We start from the raw sequence: 22270 nt of genomic DNA, 5'->3' as shown, positions 1-22270 counted from the left end.
TAATGTAATGAATGTAATGTAACGTAATGTAATGAATGTAATGTAACGTAATGTAATGAATGTAATGTAACGTAATGTAATGAATGTAATGTAACCTAATAACGTAACCTAACGTAACATAAGGTAACATAACGTAACGTAACGTAATGTAATATAGTGTAATGTAAAATGTAATTCTTTATTGAAATCTTATCTCTTTGGGATCTGGATTAATTAAAATTACAATAAATGTTTCTGTGAACTAGAGTAACCATCTCAAAAAGACACTATAAAATTAAATTATTGTACGCTAAGGTACGTATTACAACTGGATTTGAGAGAAATATCAAAAAGCAATGCGTGGTAAATACATACATGTATTTTACTTAAAGGTATATCATCTTGTATGGCTAATTGGCTTTCAAACTCACCATCCTGTGATCATAAAAGTACCATACCCTTGCCAAGTATCCATATGGTACACTATTCTTATGTCTATTTACACTGGCTAGCTGTATATGAAGGCTCTTTTCAAATCGTCAATTCACTCCATTCTTACTTTTGATCAAAAGACCTTCTTGAAATATGCTATGAAAGTACCATGAGCTACATGTATTTACAAAATACTCAATACCTGCAATATACATGTATCTTCAATCCAAAATTTTGAAGGAAGGCAACATATGGATGGATTTTTGCCTTCACCTTGATACAAAACCTTATTTTGTCTTGACAGATGTGACTGCACCATTTTCAATCAATAAATATAAATGCTATTAACTGAATTCTATACTGACTCACAAATGTAACAATATGCATTTTATTCATTGCAAACGTAATAACTTTTAATTCTAATTTAATACACCACTAATATTTTAGTTCATGCATGTTTCTGTGAACTAGAGTAACCATCTCAAAGAAGACACTATAAAATATGTTGCAAGAGTCGTGAAAATCACTTTGCTTTAAAATCACTTTATTGTAATCAAACTATGAGAGTTGTGAAAGAAGCCATACAAATACATGTCTGACCTTTATTTCTTTCACAGACGCCATGTGATACTGACAGCAAACAAATTTTTCACTTTCAGGACACGCGGTATAAATTACCCACAATTCTCTTTGATTTTTGACCCTTGAATGTTGCTATTCTAATGATTTGATCTAAGTATTATCATCATCCAACACCCACAGAAGTTGCAGTCTGCAAGTTATGACAAACTGAAGTGGTCATTCTTGGTCCTGTTAAAGAAAAACATGCAAATTTCTTTCGTCATATTCATTGGAAGATAATCAATATCTTTTTCATTGCACAACCATATAAGCGCTCTTTGGTATATACATATACCAAATGTGAGCTAAAAATTATCAAAGTTAAATACTTTGCCCATCTACAATGAACTACTCAGACTCAAAAATAAATGACCTGTATGGGACATATAAACCATGCAGACACTGGACTGAAATGGATGTCACTTGAACAATGACTGTATGAATGGCAGATGTAAGACTAGTGTAGTCTGTGACATGTGGTGAATTATTGAAATTGATAAAACAAAGTTCTGCATAGTTTGTATGCATTCATTACAAATGTAAGAGTATAATGTACAAACTATTAGTACAATATGTTGAAGGCATTTGCTCCAGGCAAGAGTTTCCAGCATTCACATCGCCGACCCCAATTTTCCCCAAGATCATAAATTTTAATATCAACAATAGGATTGCATATACTCAATGATTTCATGTACACATGAATGGATGTGTTTAAAAGACACAAACAAAGCCGACAGTTCAAAGGTATTCTACCTGCAGGCAATGGCTCACATATACTGTACAACCTACACTACAGAGATTGGCCAAATAAGTTTACACTTGGTCTGTGAATCGTGTTTTAGGAGTTCCTCCAATGTTTTATATACAGTACTGTATATAGGTCTGGATAGCATGATACCATGATGTGTAAACGATCTGCTACAACACGTGAAATATTTGTGAACGCATAGTCAATACATGGGCACCATCTGTGTAGAAAATGCCGAGAAAATGCCAGAAAAATTATGTCATTTGAGTTCTCAGGGCATGGTTAGGCAGAGCTGCAGTCAATTACTCGGTGTAATGCTTGACTACACAAACTCAAAACAGACGCTCAAATTGACCGAACACAAGGACACAACTTTTGATTGTTTGTCTGTACATGTACAGTTACTGACAGAGTCTTCAATGTGCAAACTTTAGGAACTTTGTTGAATAAACAATAATTGTTGCAACTTGCAGTACAATAGGTGTGAAAGATGAAGTAGATAAAATCTTCAGACAAGGAGAACTACAAGGATAAGAACTTGAGTAGGGTCTACCACTTCAGAATGATGGCTTAGCTGAAGTATGAAATCCGGACTGGGAATTCATCAGTAAATTCCACTGTGGAATGTCCAATTTGGAGCCATTCAGAAATCAAACATTTAAATTTAGACTCATTCCATTCAAATGTTCCATTCCAGGTTTCAGAACATGATACTGCCTTAGAGTGAGAGCGTATCTAGGATCTCGCCTGGAGTATGGATGAAGGCCAAACGACGAAGTCAGATTCTAGACAAAGTGAGAGCTATACTATAATATTGGTAAATTTCCACCACCATGGTGTGACTATGACGTGTATGTGTATAGCTATAAACACTGTAACAATTAATATTAAACTGATGTCACAAAGGCATCTTGCAAACTGGAAACAGTCATATTCCCATGTGAGAGTTATGATTATTGGAGACTAGTATGATCACAGGAAACAGAACTGGATGTGTTGACTACAGGATGTGACCTGTCAAACTAGGAAATCGAGGAAAGAATTTAAAAAATAACTATTACACAACATATGATAATTATAATACAGTAGAAATTTCAACCAGTGTCACAAGCCTTCAAGAAAAGAAAGCCGATATTATTATCTAGTTTTATGACGGAAATGAGCAATTTCACTATTGCTACACTTGTATACCTTGGGAACTGCTCTGGCAGAGGTCAATGACCCCACTCACAGCAGCAGTCAGACTTGTTTTGAAGGATCATTATCACTGACCAGACAGGAATGAAACCAAATAACTGATACAAAAATTCAAGAGAATTACATGAGCCAGAAAATTACAGAGAGCCTGAAGATATACTGTATAGGACACCACCGGACACCACCCTCCACCATCCCCCCCAACCACCACTGTATTGCAAATTTACGACATACATGTATTGTAGAAAGGAAATCAAAAGAGCCAAGGTTCAAAAATACATTTGAAATTATCAAAAGTTACGGCTATTATCCCTTTTGAAAGAAGTCAATGAACCTGTTATATTTTTCTCTTGTCAATACATGTAATTATACGGGCGTAATTATCAGAAAAGTACTGTAGCGCCTAATAGTAATACCAGTAAGATATTCCATATGACTTGTGTTTCTGAACGGTTCATGATTGTACAAAGCAGAACACAAATGAGCACCAAAGGATAATTTTTCACCACGGCTAGATGAACACAAGCTGGTCAGTATGTTTTGTTTTGCCCTGAAAAGTTTACTCTTGTTCCTGGTCTGTGATTTTGCAAAGGTTTTGGTAAAATGGGTGTTGTATAATTTCACAGTTTCTGAAACCTTTTACCATTCCTGTATCTTCATACAATACATGTATGACTGCTGTGACACTAAATAGAACCATGGTAAATTTCTTCCTGGTACAGCCCGTGACAAATCACCAATATACTGTCGTAGCTGTGGTTTGCACAGGGCAATATGAAACCAAAACCAGTGGCTGCTGATTCATGCCTGTATTAATTAATGACAGTTTTGATACAAAGTACAGCACTGCGTGTACAAAGTACTGCATAGTGTACAAGTGTACATGACAGTAGCGTGATGGTGAGTTATTTTCCCGCCCCATCACTGAATGAACAGATATGACACATACAATCCACTCATCACTGTAATTGAACAACTGAACATCACACACTCACTGGAGCATGAATATTTGGTTTTAGAGAATGAGACTTCTACATGATCACAAATTGTGTGATTGTAAGCCAACTGAACAGAAATATACTTTACGCGCTGGATAATGGTAGCTTGCCAATTTAAAACTTTACTAATTTCACAGAATATAAAATGTTCAATTCACATTACAAAAATTCGCATGAATACATACAGATGATAAGTTAACCAGCACCATTTTACAAGTGGTATAGCCACAAACTGATGACGTCAAATCGCCATACACAAAACACAGATGCCTTGTAATTACGGCACTGTGTATTGTGTATGGTGATTTGATGTCATCGGTTTTTGGCTATACCACTTGTAAAATGGTGCCAATTAAATTAGGTTTCATCTTTTTACATTTTACCTTACCAAACAATACCATCCAATCTTTTGAGAGATGGTTTGGATTTCCATCACTAAGAAATGTTGTCTTTGAAGATGTCACTGTCTTGAAAACTTTGATGATGGACTTGGTGGTTAAATTCAGGCATTTACGCAGATTTGCAATTGCTGTATTTGAGTTGCAACTCAAGAGTTATTTAGTTGTTAAAATCTAACTTGCGCTTTCGTCGCTAATTATTGCAAAATGTTCTTTGGTCACACTTCAGTAAGCATTTCTACACAACTTTTTTCAAACCATCTTATCAAAAAAAATGCAAAAAATATAAAGTTAATATGGCTTTTCATTTTGTATATACATGTACTGTACATATGGATTCATATTATCTTGTACCACTGAATCAGCATTTGAATAATAATAATAATAGGCTTTAGGTACATGTATACAATTTCAATAATTACATGTATAATAATTACCATGAGTCTGTAATCATTGCAATATGATTGTCCAGGAAATTAAATCATTTAATTATCTTAGATCAGGCAAATTGAAATTACAAACGTATCTGAACACGGTGTGTACTAAGACAAAACAGTTGACCACAATCAAAAAATCATTTTCAAAACTTTTGATGCTACATTATTCAAATGTAATGTTAAACATTTAAATACATATACAATGTATCTACATGGTATACATGTACATTATTCAAATGTAAATGTTTTACATACATGTAGTACAATGTATATACATGGTATACATGTACATTATTCAAATGTAAATGTTTTACATACATGTAGTACAATGTATATACACTGTATACATGTACAATGTATATACATAGTATACATGTACAATGTATATACATAGTATACATATGTACATGTACAATGTATATACATAGTATACATGTACATGTACAATGTATGTACACTGTATACATGTACATGCACACATCAAATCAGGCTTGAATGTACTGTAGTTATTATTGCTAAGAAGAGTTTGACCATTTTTCTATGGTCAATAAATTAAATATCATGTGATATTTACAATTCACATTTAGCATATTTATTGAAAGGTTTAAATATGAAATCTGTGCTGGTGCATTTCTGTTGTAACATTCATAAATTTTACAGGGTTGATGTTCTGTTTGTGGTATCATCTATTTTTAGTTTACTATCTTCAAACAATGATACATGTGTATACATAATCAGAGATAAAATTATCTTCTCTATTTCCACATCCTCTTTCTGACATTGAGTAATATCCATGGGTGTTTTTTGTATTTCTCTCAATTGCAAATCAGTCTGTGCCGAGACTTTGAAGGTGTTATCACATATCAGCATACATGTACTTGTATTTCAAATCACTGATTCCAGATGATACTGCATCATAAAATCCACATACATTCTAATGATAGTGCTGATCACAATCATATATTTGTTTAAGCGATAAAGCACACCCAGCGATGGTATACACCACGAGATTTTGACCAGTTCACGACATATATGCACAAGCAATAGCGAGTGCATATATAAAGTGGACTGGTCAAAATCTCGTGGTATACTGTCCCTGGGTGTGATTTATCGCTATACAGTATATCATAACAGTACACATGTATATTGAAATTCTGGGATGAAACGTCAAAAAAGGATTTTGGCACTTGCCGAGAATTCACGCGTGTGCCACCCGTGGTATATTGCGAATATACCATGGTTCTTTTCACGCCTCAACCAATCAGATCGTTGTATTAGTGCCATCAATATACTGGTATGATATAATACTAAATATAGCACTGTGGTTGCATTCATGACAAAAATTTGGACAGATTTTGTTATTTTACATCTTCTGTTACTGCCATTTAGATCATTTGAAACAAGATTTTTAGTTTCAATAAGAAGATTGGCGCTACTACGTGTAAATACCAAACTTGTTATTCCAAAAGCGACATTTCCAAAAGTACATGTATTCATTTCTGCATATTAGTTTGGAACTGAGAGAGCATTTGAAATGACCAAAGTACAATGAAAAGGACCTTATTGATCCTTTGTCCCTGCTAAATTTTAGTATGCCCCTCAAATCATTCCATTGTTTAAGTCATGGGTTCAAACTGGATTCAAACTGGGTCACAGTGGGTGGAAAAAATTTTAAATGACCTACATACAATGTACATGTTTTAACAAAGGTTAGACAAAGCAGTTCCAGTCTCAATGTGGAAATAATAATAATTGTAATAAATATTCTTTTATTTGGGTCAATTTTATGATTGCAGGTACCAGAGTTGCTGGACTACAAAGACATTTATAACTCTTTGATAAACAATTGAAATCTTAAACAATTGAAATCTACTGTCAGAACAATTGACACAAATCAATAGTTAATGGTTTTGGGAATATTATTCCTGTTTTGTTCCCATATTTTCAGATAATTTACAGATCCACATGTACAGTACATCTAACTTCCAGGATAAAGGTTAGTACACTTCAGATTTTAAATAGGTGTTGAACTTCCTCTTGGTACCTAATATAGATTGACCTTTGATCTGGTAGGATTAACAGAGTAAGATGTACATCAAACAGTATCCAAAATTTATACGGCACAGAGTCCATGTAGCCGACAATGAGATGCAAATGATATGCGGTCAAGGTCTCCTCAACTAACTTTCAGCTGGTTCTTCACTTTCTACTATTTTTATAATATTTTTTACAAAGGCACAGACTTATTCTACCTGCAACTTAAAATGATAGTGATTTTGTAGCTCATTCGTTACTATTTTTCATAGTTTTTGGTAGCCGGTAACAGACACTTCGTGTTCGTGTCGGCTACATGGACGATCTGCCCAATTTTGGCCCAAAATCATGTGGTGGACAATTCATAGTCTCTATTGTATGTTGTAAAAGTTTGCAGGTTATTTGCAATAATAGGCAGGCAATAGATGAGATCGTTTGTTTTTTTGTAAGATGGCACACAAGCAACTTGTCCAAGATCTCAACTACCTATTTTGGCCTTCATAGGAGTATGAACGAAGTCCAAAATATTTAGTTGCGGTCTCAGACAAACATGCAATACTCAGAAATGACCATTTATTGTAACATGTGTAAAGTTGGAAACAAGTCTCCCAGTGGTGTTGGTTATTCTCCTAAAATACTACTGCACAAACAGCAATGTATAATGCATTTGCTATTATTTTAAAGCAATATTTTTCTATCTTTTTCATAATCAAAAGTGAAAATTGAGGTGGGAATGGGGATTTCTGCAAAGTTTTAATTAGAGTAATAGAGAAGCAAATAATCTACAATTCAAAAATGTGAAATCCTGAAGAGCAGCCATTCTCTGTGTTAGCGCTCAGAGACAAAAGAAATTCTATGTCATGGTGATACAGTACTTAAATTTTCTCAAATAGTGCACGGTCACTCCACAAAACCATGGTTAATGTAAGTTTCGATACAGCTAATACCCTAAACACTTCCTGTAAAGTGTACATGCACTGTACCTGGTACATGTGTGGACTTGTGTGTTCCTGTATTGTTCAACTGACCAGTATATCCAAACAGTGTTCACCATCAATGCATGTATCATAAAAATAGCGTCAATGACACTGTAGCTCCCATCCTGGACTATTTAGTGTTTGTTCTCTGGTCAGATATTTGAACATGTGTGAAGGGATAAAGTGCATGAAGTGAAATACTTAAATGAAATGTACTGGAGACAGTGCAATATGTTTAATGTAATTATTCAGAATATAAAATGGAAAAAATACAGAATGAGATATATCGAATACTGTGATACAACCATTAACTCAACAAGTCATTTACAATGACATAGTCCCCACTTGTAATAGGAGTATTAGTCTTGATGGGGCAGGAAAATATGGTCATTAAGAAGTATCACTGGAGTGTATATGTTGAGATCTATGGGCACATAGGTCTATGTCGTTGTTCCCAATTTGAAACACATGAGGCATGTCTAAGTTATGGTTCTAAATCGGGAAAAAAGATCAGACCTCTAGCAGTATTGGCCAGCTAAGAAATACATATGCGCATTATAAATGAGGTACAAGATGTGACATCTTAAGGTCTAATATCCTATCAAAATTGGAGGGTATAGAACATGTGGTTACTGAAATATGCATATATATGTATAATCAAGGTCAAAGGTCATCGACATCACATGACATTTTGAAAAAAAAATTATATTGCTAATTTATCCCTATATGCCAAAAATCAGATCTCTAGCTCTATTCGCTTGCCCAGAATTAGATGTGTACATAATTAATGAGGTAAAGCGTGTGTTGTCATAAGGTCTCCCATCCTACTAAATACAAAGGACATAGCACTTGTGGTTACTTATTTATTGACATAAACATATATTTTAGGTAAAAGGTCATCGAGGTCACATGACATTTGGTCAAATAATTTCTCTCCTATAGTTATCCCTATATACCAAAAATCAGACATCCAGCTCTATTGGCTCGTTCAGAATGAGATATGCGCATAATTATTAAGGTACAGTATGTTGCGTCATAAGGTGTCCAATCATACCAAACATGAAGGGTGTAGCACTTGTGGTTACTGAGTTATGGACAAATATGTATATTTGAGATCAAAGGTCACCGAGGTCACGTGACATTTTGTCAAAAAAATTGTTTTGCTAAGTTATCCCTACATACCAAAAATCAGACCTCTAGCTCTATTGGCTCGCTCAAAATTAGATATGTGCATAATTATGAGGTACAATATGTGGCGTCATAAGCTGTCCCATCATACCATACATGAAGGGTGTAGCACTTGTGGTTACTGAGTTATGGACAAATATGTATATTTGAGGTCAAAGGTCATCCAGGTCACGTGACATTTTGTCAAAAAAATTGTATTGCTAAGTTATCCCTATATACCAAAAATCAGACCTCTAGCTCTATTGGCTCGCTCAAAATTAGATATGCGCATAATTAATGAGGTACAATATGTGGCGTCATAAGGTGTCCCATCATACCATACATGAAGGCTGTAGCACTTGTGGTTACTGAGTTATGGACAAATATGTATATTTGAGGTCAAAGGTCACCGAGGTCACGTGACATTTTGTCAAAAAAATTGTATTGCTAAGTTATCCCTATATACCAAAAATCAGACCTCTAGCTCTATTGGCTCGCTCCAAATTAGATATGCGCATAATTAATGAGGTACAATATGTTGCGTCATAAGGTGTCCCATCATACCATACATGAAGGCTGTAGCACTTGTGGTTACTGAGTTATGGACAAATATGTATATTTGAGATCAAAGGTCATCAAGGTCACATGACATTTTGTCAAAATATCCGAGATATATGCTGTGAACGGATGGACTTACGGATGGACGAACAGACGGACATTACCCAATCTATAAGCTCACTGGACTTCATCTGTGGGGACTAAAAATTGTGTCACTGCATCCTTTTTGCAATATGAATACGATGAGAAACTAAATTTTTATTTTTCGTGGCCTTATACATGGGAGTCTATGGAGATCTGCCTTATACATGGGAGTCTATGGACGTGTAAACTAAAAATATGCAAATTTCACCCCTATTTGCCCAAATTTGGGAAAGGTCACTCCTATGCACTTCCATACCAAGTTTCAAATCAATCGGACTTGTGGTTTCAGAGCAGGAGATTTTTTGACCAAAAATGGGAGAAAATTACAAAAAATTCATGAAAAATAGCAAGTCCAAGATACTGACCCAAGATGTGCACAATCATTTCATGTCAGCCCAAAGTACTTTTATATATAATCCCATGAAATTTTTCTTTGTTTGACGTCATCGTACACGAGTGTTTTTCGCGGAGCCGTACAACTTCGAGCCGAAGGCGAGAAGTTGTGCGGCTCCGCGAAAAACACGAGTGTACGATGACGTCAAACAAAGAAAAATTTCATGGGATTATATTTATCACATGAACAGTCTCCGAACTCTACGTTAGTTAAATGTGACAAAATTATTTCGTAGGATAGCAGAGATATTCCATCGATTTGAATTTTTGTGGGCCGGATTACTTTCTTTCCAGTTTGCGCATAGCTAGCTGTGAACGGTCGGTTACTCCTGGTGATATGCAGATTACTTTCATTCATAAATGTGAGTCAGGTTTGAAGGCTACCAATCAGGGAGCCGGTGTTAGTCACGTGGGCTTACATTTTGATACAGAGCAAAGGAAACGTCTGTCAATCATTTACTGCCGGGGTGGGCCGGTCGATTTGCAATTTGATGACAGCTTCGACCGTCTCTGTTTGTTTTTGTCTGTACGATTATCGCGTGAATATTTTTTTATTCGGCACCTTATCGCTAGAAATTATTGTTAGAACAATAAAAACTTTACGTTTTTAAAAGGTAATTTGATTATTGAACATCATGACAAAGTAACGGTAGTTCTCTTTTTGGAAAATGTGGTGGCCCTCAAAAGGGCCGTTTATGGTTTGGGTTAGATCATAGAGATGGCCGACCGGCTTACTGACTTTGGCTGTCCTAACTGCTGTCGTATATCACTGCTACACGACGACGTTTGCGTTTCGGAGACTGAGGTGATGTTGCTCCTCCGATATTTACTGCAACGTTGATCGTGCAATTATTATAAGTTGCAGTACCAAATATTCCACCGACTGCCGCTGTTGCCGCAGGATGTTGAAACGCGGTCGCGGAGGAGACGACGTTGCTGCTGACGTTCGATGTTAACGTTGCCCCAGAAATAACCGGTCGCGGTTCTGGGTTGTTGGCGTCTTCCGGTCTGTCATTTGGTGTTATTTCTGACGCAGTGCAGGTTGGTTTTAAACGTGATGATCGCGAGAGAATCTCCGACATCCGCTGCTGATCGTCGAGCGAATTCACCGCGTAATGGTTCACGCTTTGCACGTTTCGGTGACCGGAGAGCTGCATGAGTTTTGTTGGGGGAACTCCGCTGTCATGCAGACGTCTGATGGTTGTTCGTCTCACGCTGTGGTTGGTTTTTTACCATCGATACCGGCTTTCTTACAGATCGTACTCAAGATGGTATCTAACTTGTTCGCTCCCATCGGTTGACGTTTGAACCAAATAGATGTTTCTGGTTTGTAATTTATCGCCAGATAGAAGGGCGCGTCGTTCGCTTGATGACTTGGCGGTCGACGGAGCGCATACTGTTTATACGCGTACACGGGACAGCGAGAGGGGTCGTCAGGAATAGCGAAAGCCTTCGGTGGATAGGCCCTAGGTTGTTCGTTCACTTTCCCGGAAGATCTTGTCTTATTTTCCCTCTCGTTGAATTCTAAGAATTCGGTGTTGTCAGCAGTATGCTTCAAGGCGATGTCTCCCCACAGCATCTGTCTGCTCTCTTGACAGCCTCTGAACCCGAAGTGTTTCTGGTTGTTTAGCCAAACGAGAAATAGTAGCGCTTCGGGGTTGTGTGTGCCGATCACACCTTTTTCAAAAAGGAGCTCCTCCTCGCGTTCCGTTAACTCTTCGGCTGCATTTGGTTTATTGCCTTTGCCCTGGGTCTTCAATTGGGCACGTTTTGCTCTCAAAGTTGCCTGCGAATTGCTAAATTCTTTATCGCGGCTGATCGAGAATTTGTAACCATTCTCACCGAGGAAGCGATCTATCCCACGCTGGTAGGTCGTAAGCGAGTCTGGTTCGTACTCAGAACCATCTTTTTGACGGACGCCAGCGTAAAAGCTGCCGAGATAGCAGTCAAGGACATCTGGTGGAATTTCGGATATCGGTCTTGTTTCTGAAGGTCGCATAGTACGCATCCACTTGTTGAACTGGTTTACGGCACAATTTGTGGACTGCATCGTATTTTTCTTCCTCTGTTCGGTGATCAGCTCTTGCTTGTCGGTCTCCGAGAACTCGACGTAGCGCGATCGCGATGGCTGAACGTTAGAGGAAACGGGCCGCGTATTTTCCTCCATACCAAAAAAATCATCTGTTCCAGTAGCTCCCAATTCCTCCGCTAGACGGAATAGCTCGCGAATTTCTTCGTCGAGATCTTCTGGACGTTCTTGGTCATTTTGCCGTTTTTCTGCCGAGTTTTCGTAGCAGCGAACGTTAGACGCACCTTACCGACTGGCAAAATACTGAGAAAGGCGCAGACGACAAAAAATTTGTCCTAATGTTCCCGCTATTTTCCGGCCCCATCGTTAGTCGTCAGCAGTTACCGTCTGCAGCCCGTCAGGTTTATAGGATATAGTATTTTTAGTACAGTTCAACACCTTAATATTTAACCAAGCATGTCAAACTTTCAGGCCATTCTGAATACAGCTTATCACAAACAAGTATCACTTTATTTTTTCTAAATATTGTTTACGGAAATCACGCTAAGCTGGTCAGGTAAATACTTCGCAAGCTCTGAGCCGGCCCTCGGAGCCGGCCGCGGTGAGACGAATGGTATACTCATGCAGAAAAAAGTTCCGGTTGATGACGTACAACAGGGGTAATTCGGATTTCTTATCCGTCCTGTTCTACGTCACACAGGTGGAAATTCGGGCCAGTTCATGTGATAAACATGCTAATTTTCATGTAATCTGCTCAGTGGTTATTGAGTTTTTTCAATTTTGACTGTTTTTACATTTTTTCACTTAATTTGCATATTTTGGCAATGACAACTTCATTTGAACAAAATCCCATCTACAGCCCATCATCCATGTACACACCAAATATCAAGATGAAATGTACAGCGGTTTTGGAGTTTTTGATGTTGACGGACAGACATACAGACATACAGACATACAGACGTACAGACATACAGACATACAGACATACAGACAGTTCCCTAGCCTATAAGAATAGCTTCCATTGCCATATATACATATGGCTATGGGAGCTAAAAACACTATGGTATCACATGGTGTACATCTCTTTTTTTTTGTTCAATTTCTAAAAATCCATCCTGGATCAATGAAGAGTAAATAGTTTTATTACTGGTGACATGCAATATGCTCAAAATGGATTACTGTACAGCAAATCTGCCATAAATCATAAAGCCATGACAAAGGACAGATGTAGCTTATGGAACAGCTGGTTGTCAAGTGATAGATGATGATGGCACAAACTTTTTTCACTCACATTTAATACCTTGGTGCAATTTCATATGTAGCATTACACTGTTGAGTTACCTGACTTCAATGGATAAAGGCTTTATGATGAGGATTCATGTCAGGGCATTTTGACGGCCCTGTAAGGGCACTTATTTTGAAGCTCTTGAAATAAAGTTTTCACCATTTTATTTTTGGGAAAGTGAAAAACTTAATTTTTTCACATAGAGTTACACGCAGAACAGGGATGGCAGCCATTTTGAATTTCAAATATCTGGAAATTTCAGGTACTCTATTTCGACAGTAACAAATTTGCGTGGCGACATCCTTTTTCAACTTATCTATAGTATATATCAGTTTTCCTTGTTTTCAATGATGCAAATAGTATCTGTTTAAAGTAACAGTACTTCCTCAATATTTCCATTCCTTAGCAAGAACCATGCAGTTCAATAAATTCCCCAAACACAAATTTGCATTCAATTTTGTACAAACTTCTCTTTTCAAATGTCCATTCAATGAAGATATACTCCAAACATGTGCATGTAGGTGTAGATGTGTGTTTAAAGTTACACTTACACGCATAATGAACAGCTGGCTAATATGACAAATTATGTTGACACAAACTTTTGTCACTACCATCTATCTGATGCTCATTTGAGGGCCATTTCATTGGTACTGACATATATCTACATGTACATGTAATCACAGTTGAGTTTTAATGGGCATTGCTGCATCATATCAACTGCAGTGGAAAATATGTAGAATCACATTGCAATATCATGGGTTTTATATTTAATGTTGCCGTAAATACCTACATACATGTACATGTATATGTACAGTGTACTTCTTTACAAATTTATATGTAATTCATTTGCTAGAACCATGTACATGTAGTCAATACTTACATTCAGTAAGTATGCATCAAATTTTAAACCAAAACTCATTTTGAGTCTAGAATGTAAAATGTACTCCTTACATGTGTAAATCCTCTGTTATTGTTTATATTTGAAATCTAGTCCAGATCACAATTCACTTATCAACAATACATGTAACAATGCAGTCTACACATGTACAGGCTGAGTTGACAAGCTGAATACTGAGTATATCAACATGCTTTGGGGAGTAGAACAAGAAACTGTAGTTAACATTAAAAACAAACAAAACTTGTTATAGTTACAGGTCCTTTAACTGTAACTTGATATTTCAACACACTTTATTGAGACAAATAAAAATACAATACTTGTTTTACAAAACAAAAAAGTACTATTAAAACAACTATCAAAAGTTGCAGCTACATCCCTTTTACTATAGTTTTCACTGATGTAACTTACATGTAGTATATATCAAAATACATGTACCTGTACGGATCCTATGCTGTATGTGCTAACACTGACAACACTAATGTCTTAATGATCATACCACAGAATAGGGCATACATTGTACAATATACAGGCAGGGATTCTTATAATTCAACACAAAGCGTTTCATATGGACCCAGTCTTCTACAGCCTTGGCAAACCCAATACTGCACGTAATATTTTGACCCTTGAATTTGATGACATACAAAATGACACAAACATCCTCAGAATGTGTAGAAAAGAAATAACCTATGACCGTTCTTGTCCATATGAGATACAGTGTACAAAAATTGCTTTAGAGATCTGTTCTGAAACTACATATATCTGAATGAATACATGAATCTTTGAAAAAGTACAGTAACCGTGAACTTTGTATGTTTACTGACTACTGTGTAGATATGAGGCCTGCTATCTCTGTAGTGATGTATACAGCTACCTGTATTCATTGTTGAAAGCAGGAATACCTCGACAATCAATACAACTCTATAGATTTCTATAGATCAATACAACCTTGAACTGATCTCCTGGGCATTGAGGACAGTGCAGCAATACACCCACTGGGTGATCAACAAACTGCAGCATTGTACGGCAAAGTTTACACAAAACACTGTCAGGCAAATAATCCAGTTTTTGACAGCCTAGCATCAAGAACGCCATATTTTTTGAAACAGTACACCTGATTGATTTACAACACTGTTCAAATCACTCAGTGTTCTTTTTCATTGAATTTTAACCTGTTCAACCCAATTCCTTGTGAACAGGTCCAAACTCTCCATTGACAACAATAGGTTTGGGCAATACCATAGCTGAGAAGAGGGTTCGCTCATCTTATCTTACCTGCAGTACATGGTTTCAAACAAGAATATCAAACAAATTTCAAAGAACAAACTATGCCATTAAAAACATACTAGTTAAGTATCAGAACACAGTCAGTAATCCAGAAATAACTTTAAAATGTGTTCGTCGTACTTAATTATTGAAAAACTATCCGCCAAGTTGTTTGGTAAAGTTCCCATGGTTTTCTGGGTATCAGCTGTAAATATTATCCAACAGGGATGCACAGTAAGTGAGGCTACCCACAATCCTCCATGATCTGTACACACGGAGATCACTCACTGAACTGAAGCAAATTTCTTCTGTACACAGAACAACTCGGTCCATATTTCAAAATTCTGGCAACATAGTTCTGATCATCATAATTTTCTGATTTCTCACTGTGAATAATGAGAAGATCAACCCTTTTTCCGCGGAGGAGATAGCAATTTTGTAATTTTGTCGACATAAATTTTTGACAGCCATACACAATATTTTCAAGGAAACTAAGGGAATAAGTTGCATCTGTGTTGGCGAAAGAAAGGGTATTGATTTTTTTTACTGTTCGTAACAAAGGAAATTTGCATGTCTGACAGGTGGTATGATGAGACCATCTTAGTTGCTGATAACTTTATCTTGACAAGTGTGCAATTTTTAGCACCTCCAAACATCAACTTCTCACTCAATTTTCTCTTGAATTTTAAACATAATCAATAATTTTCGAACATAGTCTTATCAAATAATCCTGAACTTGAATTGTAAGTTAAAAATTGTTAAGAAACTGATAAAATTGAAAAAGCCTTTAGCAAAAAATGTCTGAGTGAACAAATCAAGGGGAATTGTGGGTAGCCTCACTTACTGTGGGATGGAGAGGATACAACTATATTGTCAATGTCACATGTTAACTACTGTTTCACAATGTCTCTCTCGCAATGGCATTCTCTCAAAACATGAAACCTGAGCAAATTCCCACAGACATCCGTAAATATATTTAACGCACTCAGTCCAAAAGAGTTTCACAAGTTTTGTATTTCTTTTGAATTATATAACTAAATATAGACCACATTACTTTCATCAATGATGCTTAAACTTGTGAAACAACAAACACTAAAACTTTCACAACAATAATTATAGCCGTTAAGTTCCTTCAAAAATGATACTTAAAAATTACACTCCAGAACAGTTTATAAATGTCGATGATTTAAAACAAGGTGAGATTTAAGTTGTGACTCACACATCCTGTCAGAGAGAATTTCAATGTCACATTCCCTTTTTACACCACCCTATTATGTCATTGTTTTCATGGAGGTCATGGAAGGTCAAAGGTTAATGCACTATGTACAAACCTCTCACTTCCATTAAATTGGGCTCACCACAATGTGGGGGTGCCTTCAAAACTCTCATAACAGCTTTAATTGAGATCCTTGAAATCTCTCGGGATACCAATCTTTTCATTGCAATGGATAGTCATTGTCTGGAGCTGAGAAAGTTACTTCCCTGTCAGCATCGATTATTTTGAACCATTTTCAGAAGGCCTACAGTCAACAGTGAAGGCCACAAAAACTTTTTTTAATCTGTAGATTTAGATCTATTCATCTATCTGCCTAAATATACATGTAACATTGAGGAACAAATTGAATTGAATTGAATTGAATTTATTTCACCAGATGAAAATATATACATGTCAAGTGAGTAACTTATCAAAAATCTGGTGAGGTCACGGAAATAGTTCGATCAGAACTAGTCTAGTCCGTGACCCAGAAAACTTAGTATACATATACACAAGTATGTAACTGCGAAAGACATGTAAATAATGGCACTAGCATTCAAACAAGACTGACAATGACAGTATTTAAACTAATCTTGTTTTGATACAAAAAAAGAAAAGCTTGGAGTGCAAAAGTAATCTTTTGTCACTTTTGGAATCTATAGCTTAGTCGGTGATTTTTGCCAAAATTTGGACAAAAACTGTAGCCAATCTAATGTGACGTCCATCTGATCTAAAATTATCAAATAATGTACAAAAAATTCATTAAAATTGGTAAAATGTGCAAAAATGTTGACGGGAAAAATTACAGCAGTCAAAGGGTTCCATGATCAACCAATAATGAGTGATTACCCCCTTGAAAAGGAGCTAATACAGGGCAATTCAAATTTACACCATTTTAATATTGCTATTAGTTCAACCCTGAGACTAGATCAAAAGACTCAAGCCTGACTTAACCAATCATCATTGCTGAGTCATGCTGTGCCATATTGATAAATGTGTCTGGTTTTAAAAGTGTTTTATACAAATTCATGTGATTAACATATATTACCGTTAGTATACCGGTAGTTTTTGACAGACAATTTACACAACTTGCTTCTCCAAAAATTTTATCAAGTATGCATACACAATGACACTTTTCGAACACCCACGTTGGATTGATTTTGTATTTGCTGTAAATATTTCTGTTTTGTCGCATGTATCAACATTTTTTCTTTTACAGGTTCATAGTACAGCTTAGCTGTTATGTATGTGAAACAGAAAAAGTGGATGCATTGTATGCAAAGTACACACTTGATTTCAGGAAACAAAAAGACTTTCATATATCCTGTCTGGGTTTGAGTTGAGTACCGGTAATCCTCCATGCAAAGAATGCCGTACTTACACACACACAACACACAAATACACTGGTAAAATCTCAGCTTAGGTCTTTCAACAATAAACGTAATCACACTCTGAATGCCTACCATATTACAATTACACTAAAATTAGACATTAGGATGATTAACTAGCACAGCTCAGTCAGGTTCAGTTGTGGACATGGAACCCCGGGTGTGGAACATGTTAAATTTTCAAAATTGGGCTGAACCAGAATGGAAGTTCATCCCATGAGCTGAGAATGGGCAAAAGTTGTGACTTGGAAACAATTTAGGGGTTGAAATAAAGTGCTTCGTGTTGCACAGGTCTGAGTAAAAACAGATTATAGTAAATATGTATGTAAAGTGTTAAACAAGTTGATGTATTTTTTATCACGTTTAAAAATCTTATTCTTTTCACATGAATACTTAGGTTGCACATGTTATAGCCTATTATCCTTGAATTCAAATCTTTCATATTCTTAGCAAACTTTTAAAAATTACAGATTTTACGTCTGCTACATAATATACCAAATAAAAGTGCAAAAATGGTACCACCCTAATTTGGCAGAGACATTCAAACATCTTTCCTGAAAACACAATAGTCTTCCTGTTTCCTGCCTTGACTCAAGAATAGTCTCGGAATTTCTTAAAGCAATCGTCCCCACTATGTTTTGGTTCATTCACTATAGTATTGGCTCTCTGACCTCGTATACACGTCCCATCATAATGGGGTCTGACCTACCCGCAGGAAAATGGCAATTGGGAGGTCATAGATAATTTCCTGAAGGGTCAGATCTTTTGAAAAGTATACATCTGTCCTTTGAATGGGATTTACTCATTCCAACAAAGATCTACAAACTAATAGTTTTACCATAGATCCTTGAGTAATACTCTAGAGTCTACTGTTTTACAACTTTTCTGTAAACCTTAAGTAAGAAAGTTTGTTCCATCTTTTCATTTGCACCACTGGTCTGCCAGGCTTATACAAAAGATGTCCGCAATATTGCCAGCAATATTAATTTGAATTTATTTTGCTGACAAAAAATATGATAATATTTTAAATGACCGCACAGATTAACCCTTTTCCTGCCAGACAGTAATAACTGTATCACTTCCCCATCAGCCAAGTCAGTAAAAAGCGGTATTGAGCCAAAACATGACGTATTTTCACCCACTTGGCTTGGTATGTTATAGCATCTTTGTCCAAAAAAAATCAACTTTACAGTATTATGTTTTCAACAGCCTTCAAATGTACAGTATTATGTTAAAATACATCATATGGAATAGGTTGTGTTTCATTAATTTTAACCATCTTGACCTGGTGGTGAAATATGGACTTGGCAGGAAAAGGGTTACATTAAACTTTGTCTATCACATGTTGTCCTAACCTGATAACAACCACATGATTATGCATAAAAAAATTTGAAATAATATTGTACACAATTCCTGTTTTTGTAGACAACTGGCACTGGTTTAAAATTCTCTTTTGCAGGAAATTTTGAGCAGCAATGAAAAATTCAGAAACAGTCAAACGGTGAAAACTTTCAGCTCAGGAGAAGGTGACAATTTCCATCAGTAAGCAGTCTGCATAAAGAACATAGTGTTGTGTTGCAATGGGAAAAAAAAATTCGTGCAGACACCAGCATATTTCACACCTTCACAAAACGATAACATCTGGACTGAAAGGTATCACTTGCATATACTTTTGTTTCGAGAGATAGAGATTTATTGATTCCTCCATTTTCATCCTTTTTTTTTTGCATCTACTTTTTACTTCATATCAATATTACACTGACCAAGGTCAATGTTAATTAACTTGTTTCAAACATAAAATATGTATTTTAGTGTATCCCCCTGAACAAACTGCTATCGTTAATCACAATTCAAAGTTTTGTTCATATTTTGTTTATGTGTGCTGCGAAAAATGTCAACAAAATTTGCAGGACCAAACAACCAGGGATCAGTTCAGGCAATTCCTAAAACAGTGAATTAAGTCAACAGCTTGAACAAAACTACAATATTCATTCATAAATTTTACAGTAATTATTAATTCAATATTTCGACCTTCCATGACTTTCAATGATCAGGAATAAAAATACATGGCTGTACACCACTTTGAAAAAGGCATTGGACATCGCCTCTCACCATAGTCAGTGGTTTCTTGTGTTTTTCAGTCTCTCCCTATCTCTCCCTATGGTACATTTCATTTTCAACTGACAACTCCTCGTGTACGGATCATAGAAAAATATTATTTTAACCCTTAGACGCGGTTCAATACTTTGCTTTGCTTTTCAATGTTTTCATGTTCAAAAACCGCAGGTAGTAAACGATCTCGCTAACTTCTCGGCAATTTCACGCGGCCGTCGGTCTCAATTACAGAGGAATGCGGTTAGGGTTTCACACAGGATGCGCTTGACAGTCGAAAAGTAAACGGCAGCGCAGTGAAGAGACCTCTGTCAAATAGCCCTTATTGTGGATTTTATCGTCACCGACATGCCAATCGATGCCGCGATTCACACTGTCTGTATTTTGACGGGTCAGTCTGAACTTCAAACCGGCAACAATAAACCCCACCACGCCGAACGGCAGCAGACCACTGCTCCCTAAAAACTTCCCAGTCAAAACGAGTTACCTAGCTCGTGACGCCCATGTATGTACACGGGCTTGCTTGCAGAAATAAGAGAATCACTCAGATAGAGAGAGTGTGAGTTCTCAGCTTTTCTAGACTACACAGCGAGCACGTCTCGGGTCAGCACCATGAAAGAGGTGTCATTTCCGCAGACTTGGCTACGCTGGGTTCTGGTTTGTTTACCAGCTGACTGGACCGTACAATACGCCTATCTCACACTGCACACGTAATGTTGTCTCCAAGCTGTTTGACCAATACGACAAAGACCAGTCACCGAAATATGCAGCAACTCACTCACGCTAGACTTGAGGCTGCACTCCATTGCTCACGAATTCAATGAAAGTTTGCAGACTTCACGAATGACACGATCAATATTTATGAAGCGATCAGGGTTTGCCATGCATTGCATTGCACGGCAGAGCTCGATGAATCAGTTTGCGAAAGTTTATAAACACCAACAGAATCGCTTCGTATGTTCTCTATTTAACAAAGTGCAGTACAAGAGTAAAATACTTTTCCTCAGATCAAATATAAACGTTTCCTTGATGAAACCCGCCATATCGACCCACACCCGTACCCCCATTCACTTTTAGTTCAGCTTGAATTAAAGATCCATGGACCATACATACGGATTGCTACCACACATTCGTAACCCCAACCTTCATCTAGCGTCTTACCTTTCGAGCAGCCCAGGTCTTTTCTTGGGGGCTAAAATCTTCTCGACGACAGCTATGTTCCCCTTCCGAGCGGCTTCTAACAGGTCTTGTTCCCTCCCCATTTTAGAGAACCATTTTAAAAATGACCGGGCGATTAAAATATGTCAAACTCCAAAGTTCAACGCGCGGAAGTTGACGTTGGTCTGTTCCCTGCGACCGCCATTTTGTGAGTCTGCGGGTCTGGTCCTGGTACCCGGATGCGGGGGCTAAACAACTTTAAATGTTCTAGCCTTGGGGCAGACAGCGGAACAGCAACTCTTGGAGTGTACGGGAAACCTAAAATCTTTTGAGGAAATCGTATGTCAAACAGCTTGATAATTTTGTTTCCTATTTTTAAATGCCTGTGTTTGCATGTATTGTATTGTTGGCCACAAGTTTTGAACTTTCATTAAGTTGACAGCCCAATCTAAACTTCTAGATGAAAATATACTGGAAAAGTTTAAAGAACGAATAAAACATTTACTTACTCAGGGGAAAAGCGCACAGAAATCTTTTTTTTTCAAACTGCCTTCGAAAACAGAAAAGAGAAGTTGGAAAATACATAGTTATGATTTATAGACCAACTACACAACAATGTCAAAACAAAAAGGACGGAGTAAAAAGTACATGTAATTCATACCACAGATAAATACGGAAAATTCCATAAGAATAACAGGAATTGGAGATTGAAATACTCGACAGGTTGATCACTTCAAAACATTTCTGTGGACTGAAACAAAACACCACATAAAGTTTAGAGACTTGAAGTTCATTGTTA

At 36.8% G+C, this 22270-nt stretch overlaps 1 protein-coding gene across 3 annotated transcripts in view; it reads right to left on the bottom strand.

Annotated features, from left to right (window-relative positions):
- LOC139140636 (ankyrin repeat and SAM domain-containing protein 1A-like) overlaps positions 1 to 21695 on the bottom strand; it is a 137020-nt gene extending 115325 nt beyond the window's left edge. For 2 of the 3 annotated variants that reach the window (XM_070709997.1, XM_070710009.1), the window contains exon 1: positions 21475 to 21685. In XM_070709997.1, the coding sequence (XP_070566098.1) occupies positions 21475 to 21575 (101 nt within the window). In that variant the 5' untranslated portion in view covers positions 21576 to 21685. Of the gene's footprint in view, positions 1 to 21474 lie in introns of all 3 variants that reach the window. The other variant, XM_070710016.1, reaches the window with a different exon arrangement.
- Between the last annotated feature and the right edge of the window lie 575 nt (positions 21696 to 22270).

Source organism: Ptychodera flava, chromosome 1 (assembly GCF_041260155.1).
Source record: "Ptychodera flava strain L36383 chromosome 1, AS_Pfla_20210202, whole genome shotgun sequence".
NCBI classification, from domain to species: Eukaryota; Metazoa; Hemichordata; class Enteropneusta; family Ptychoderidae; genus Ptychodera; species Ptychodera flava.
Note: the sequence above shows the minus strand (reverse complement) of the source record. Positions and strands in the feature narration are given on the sequence as shown.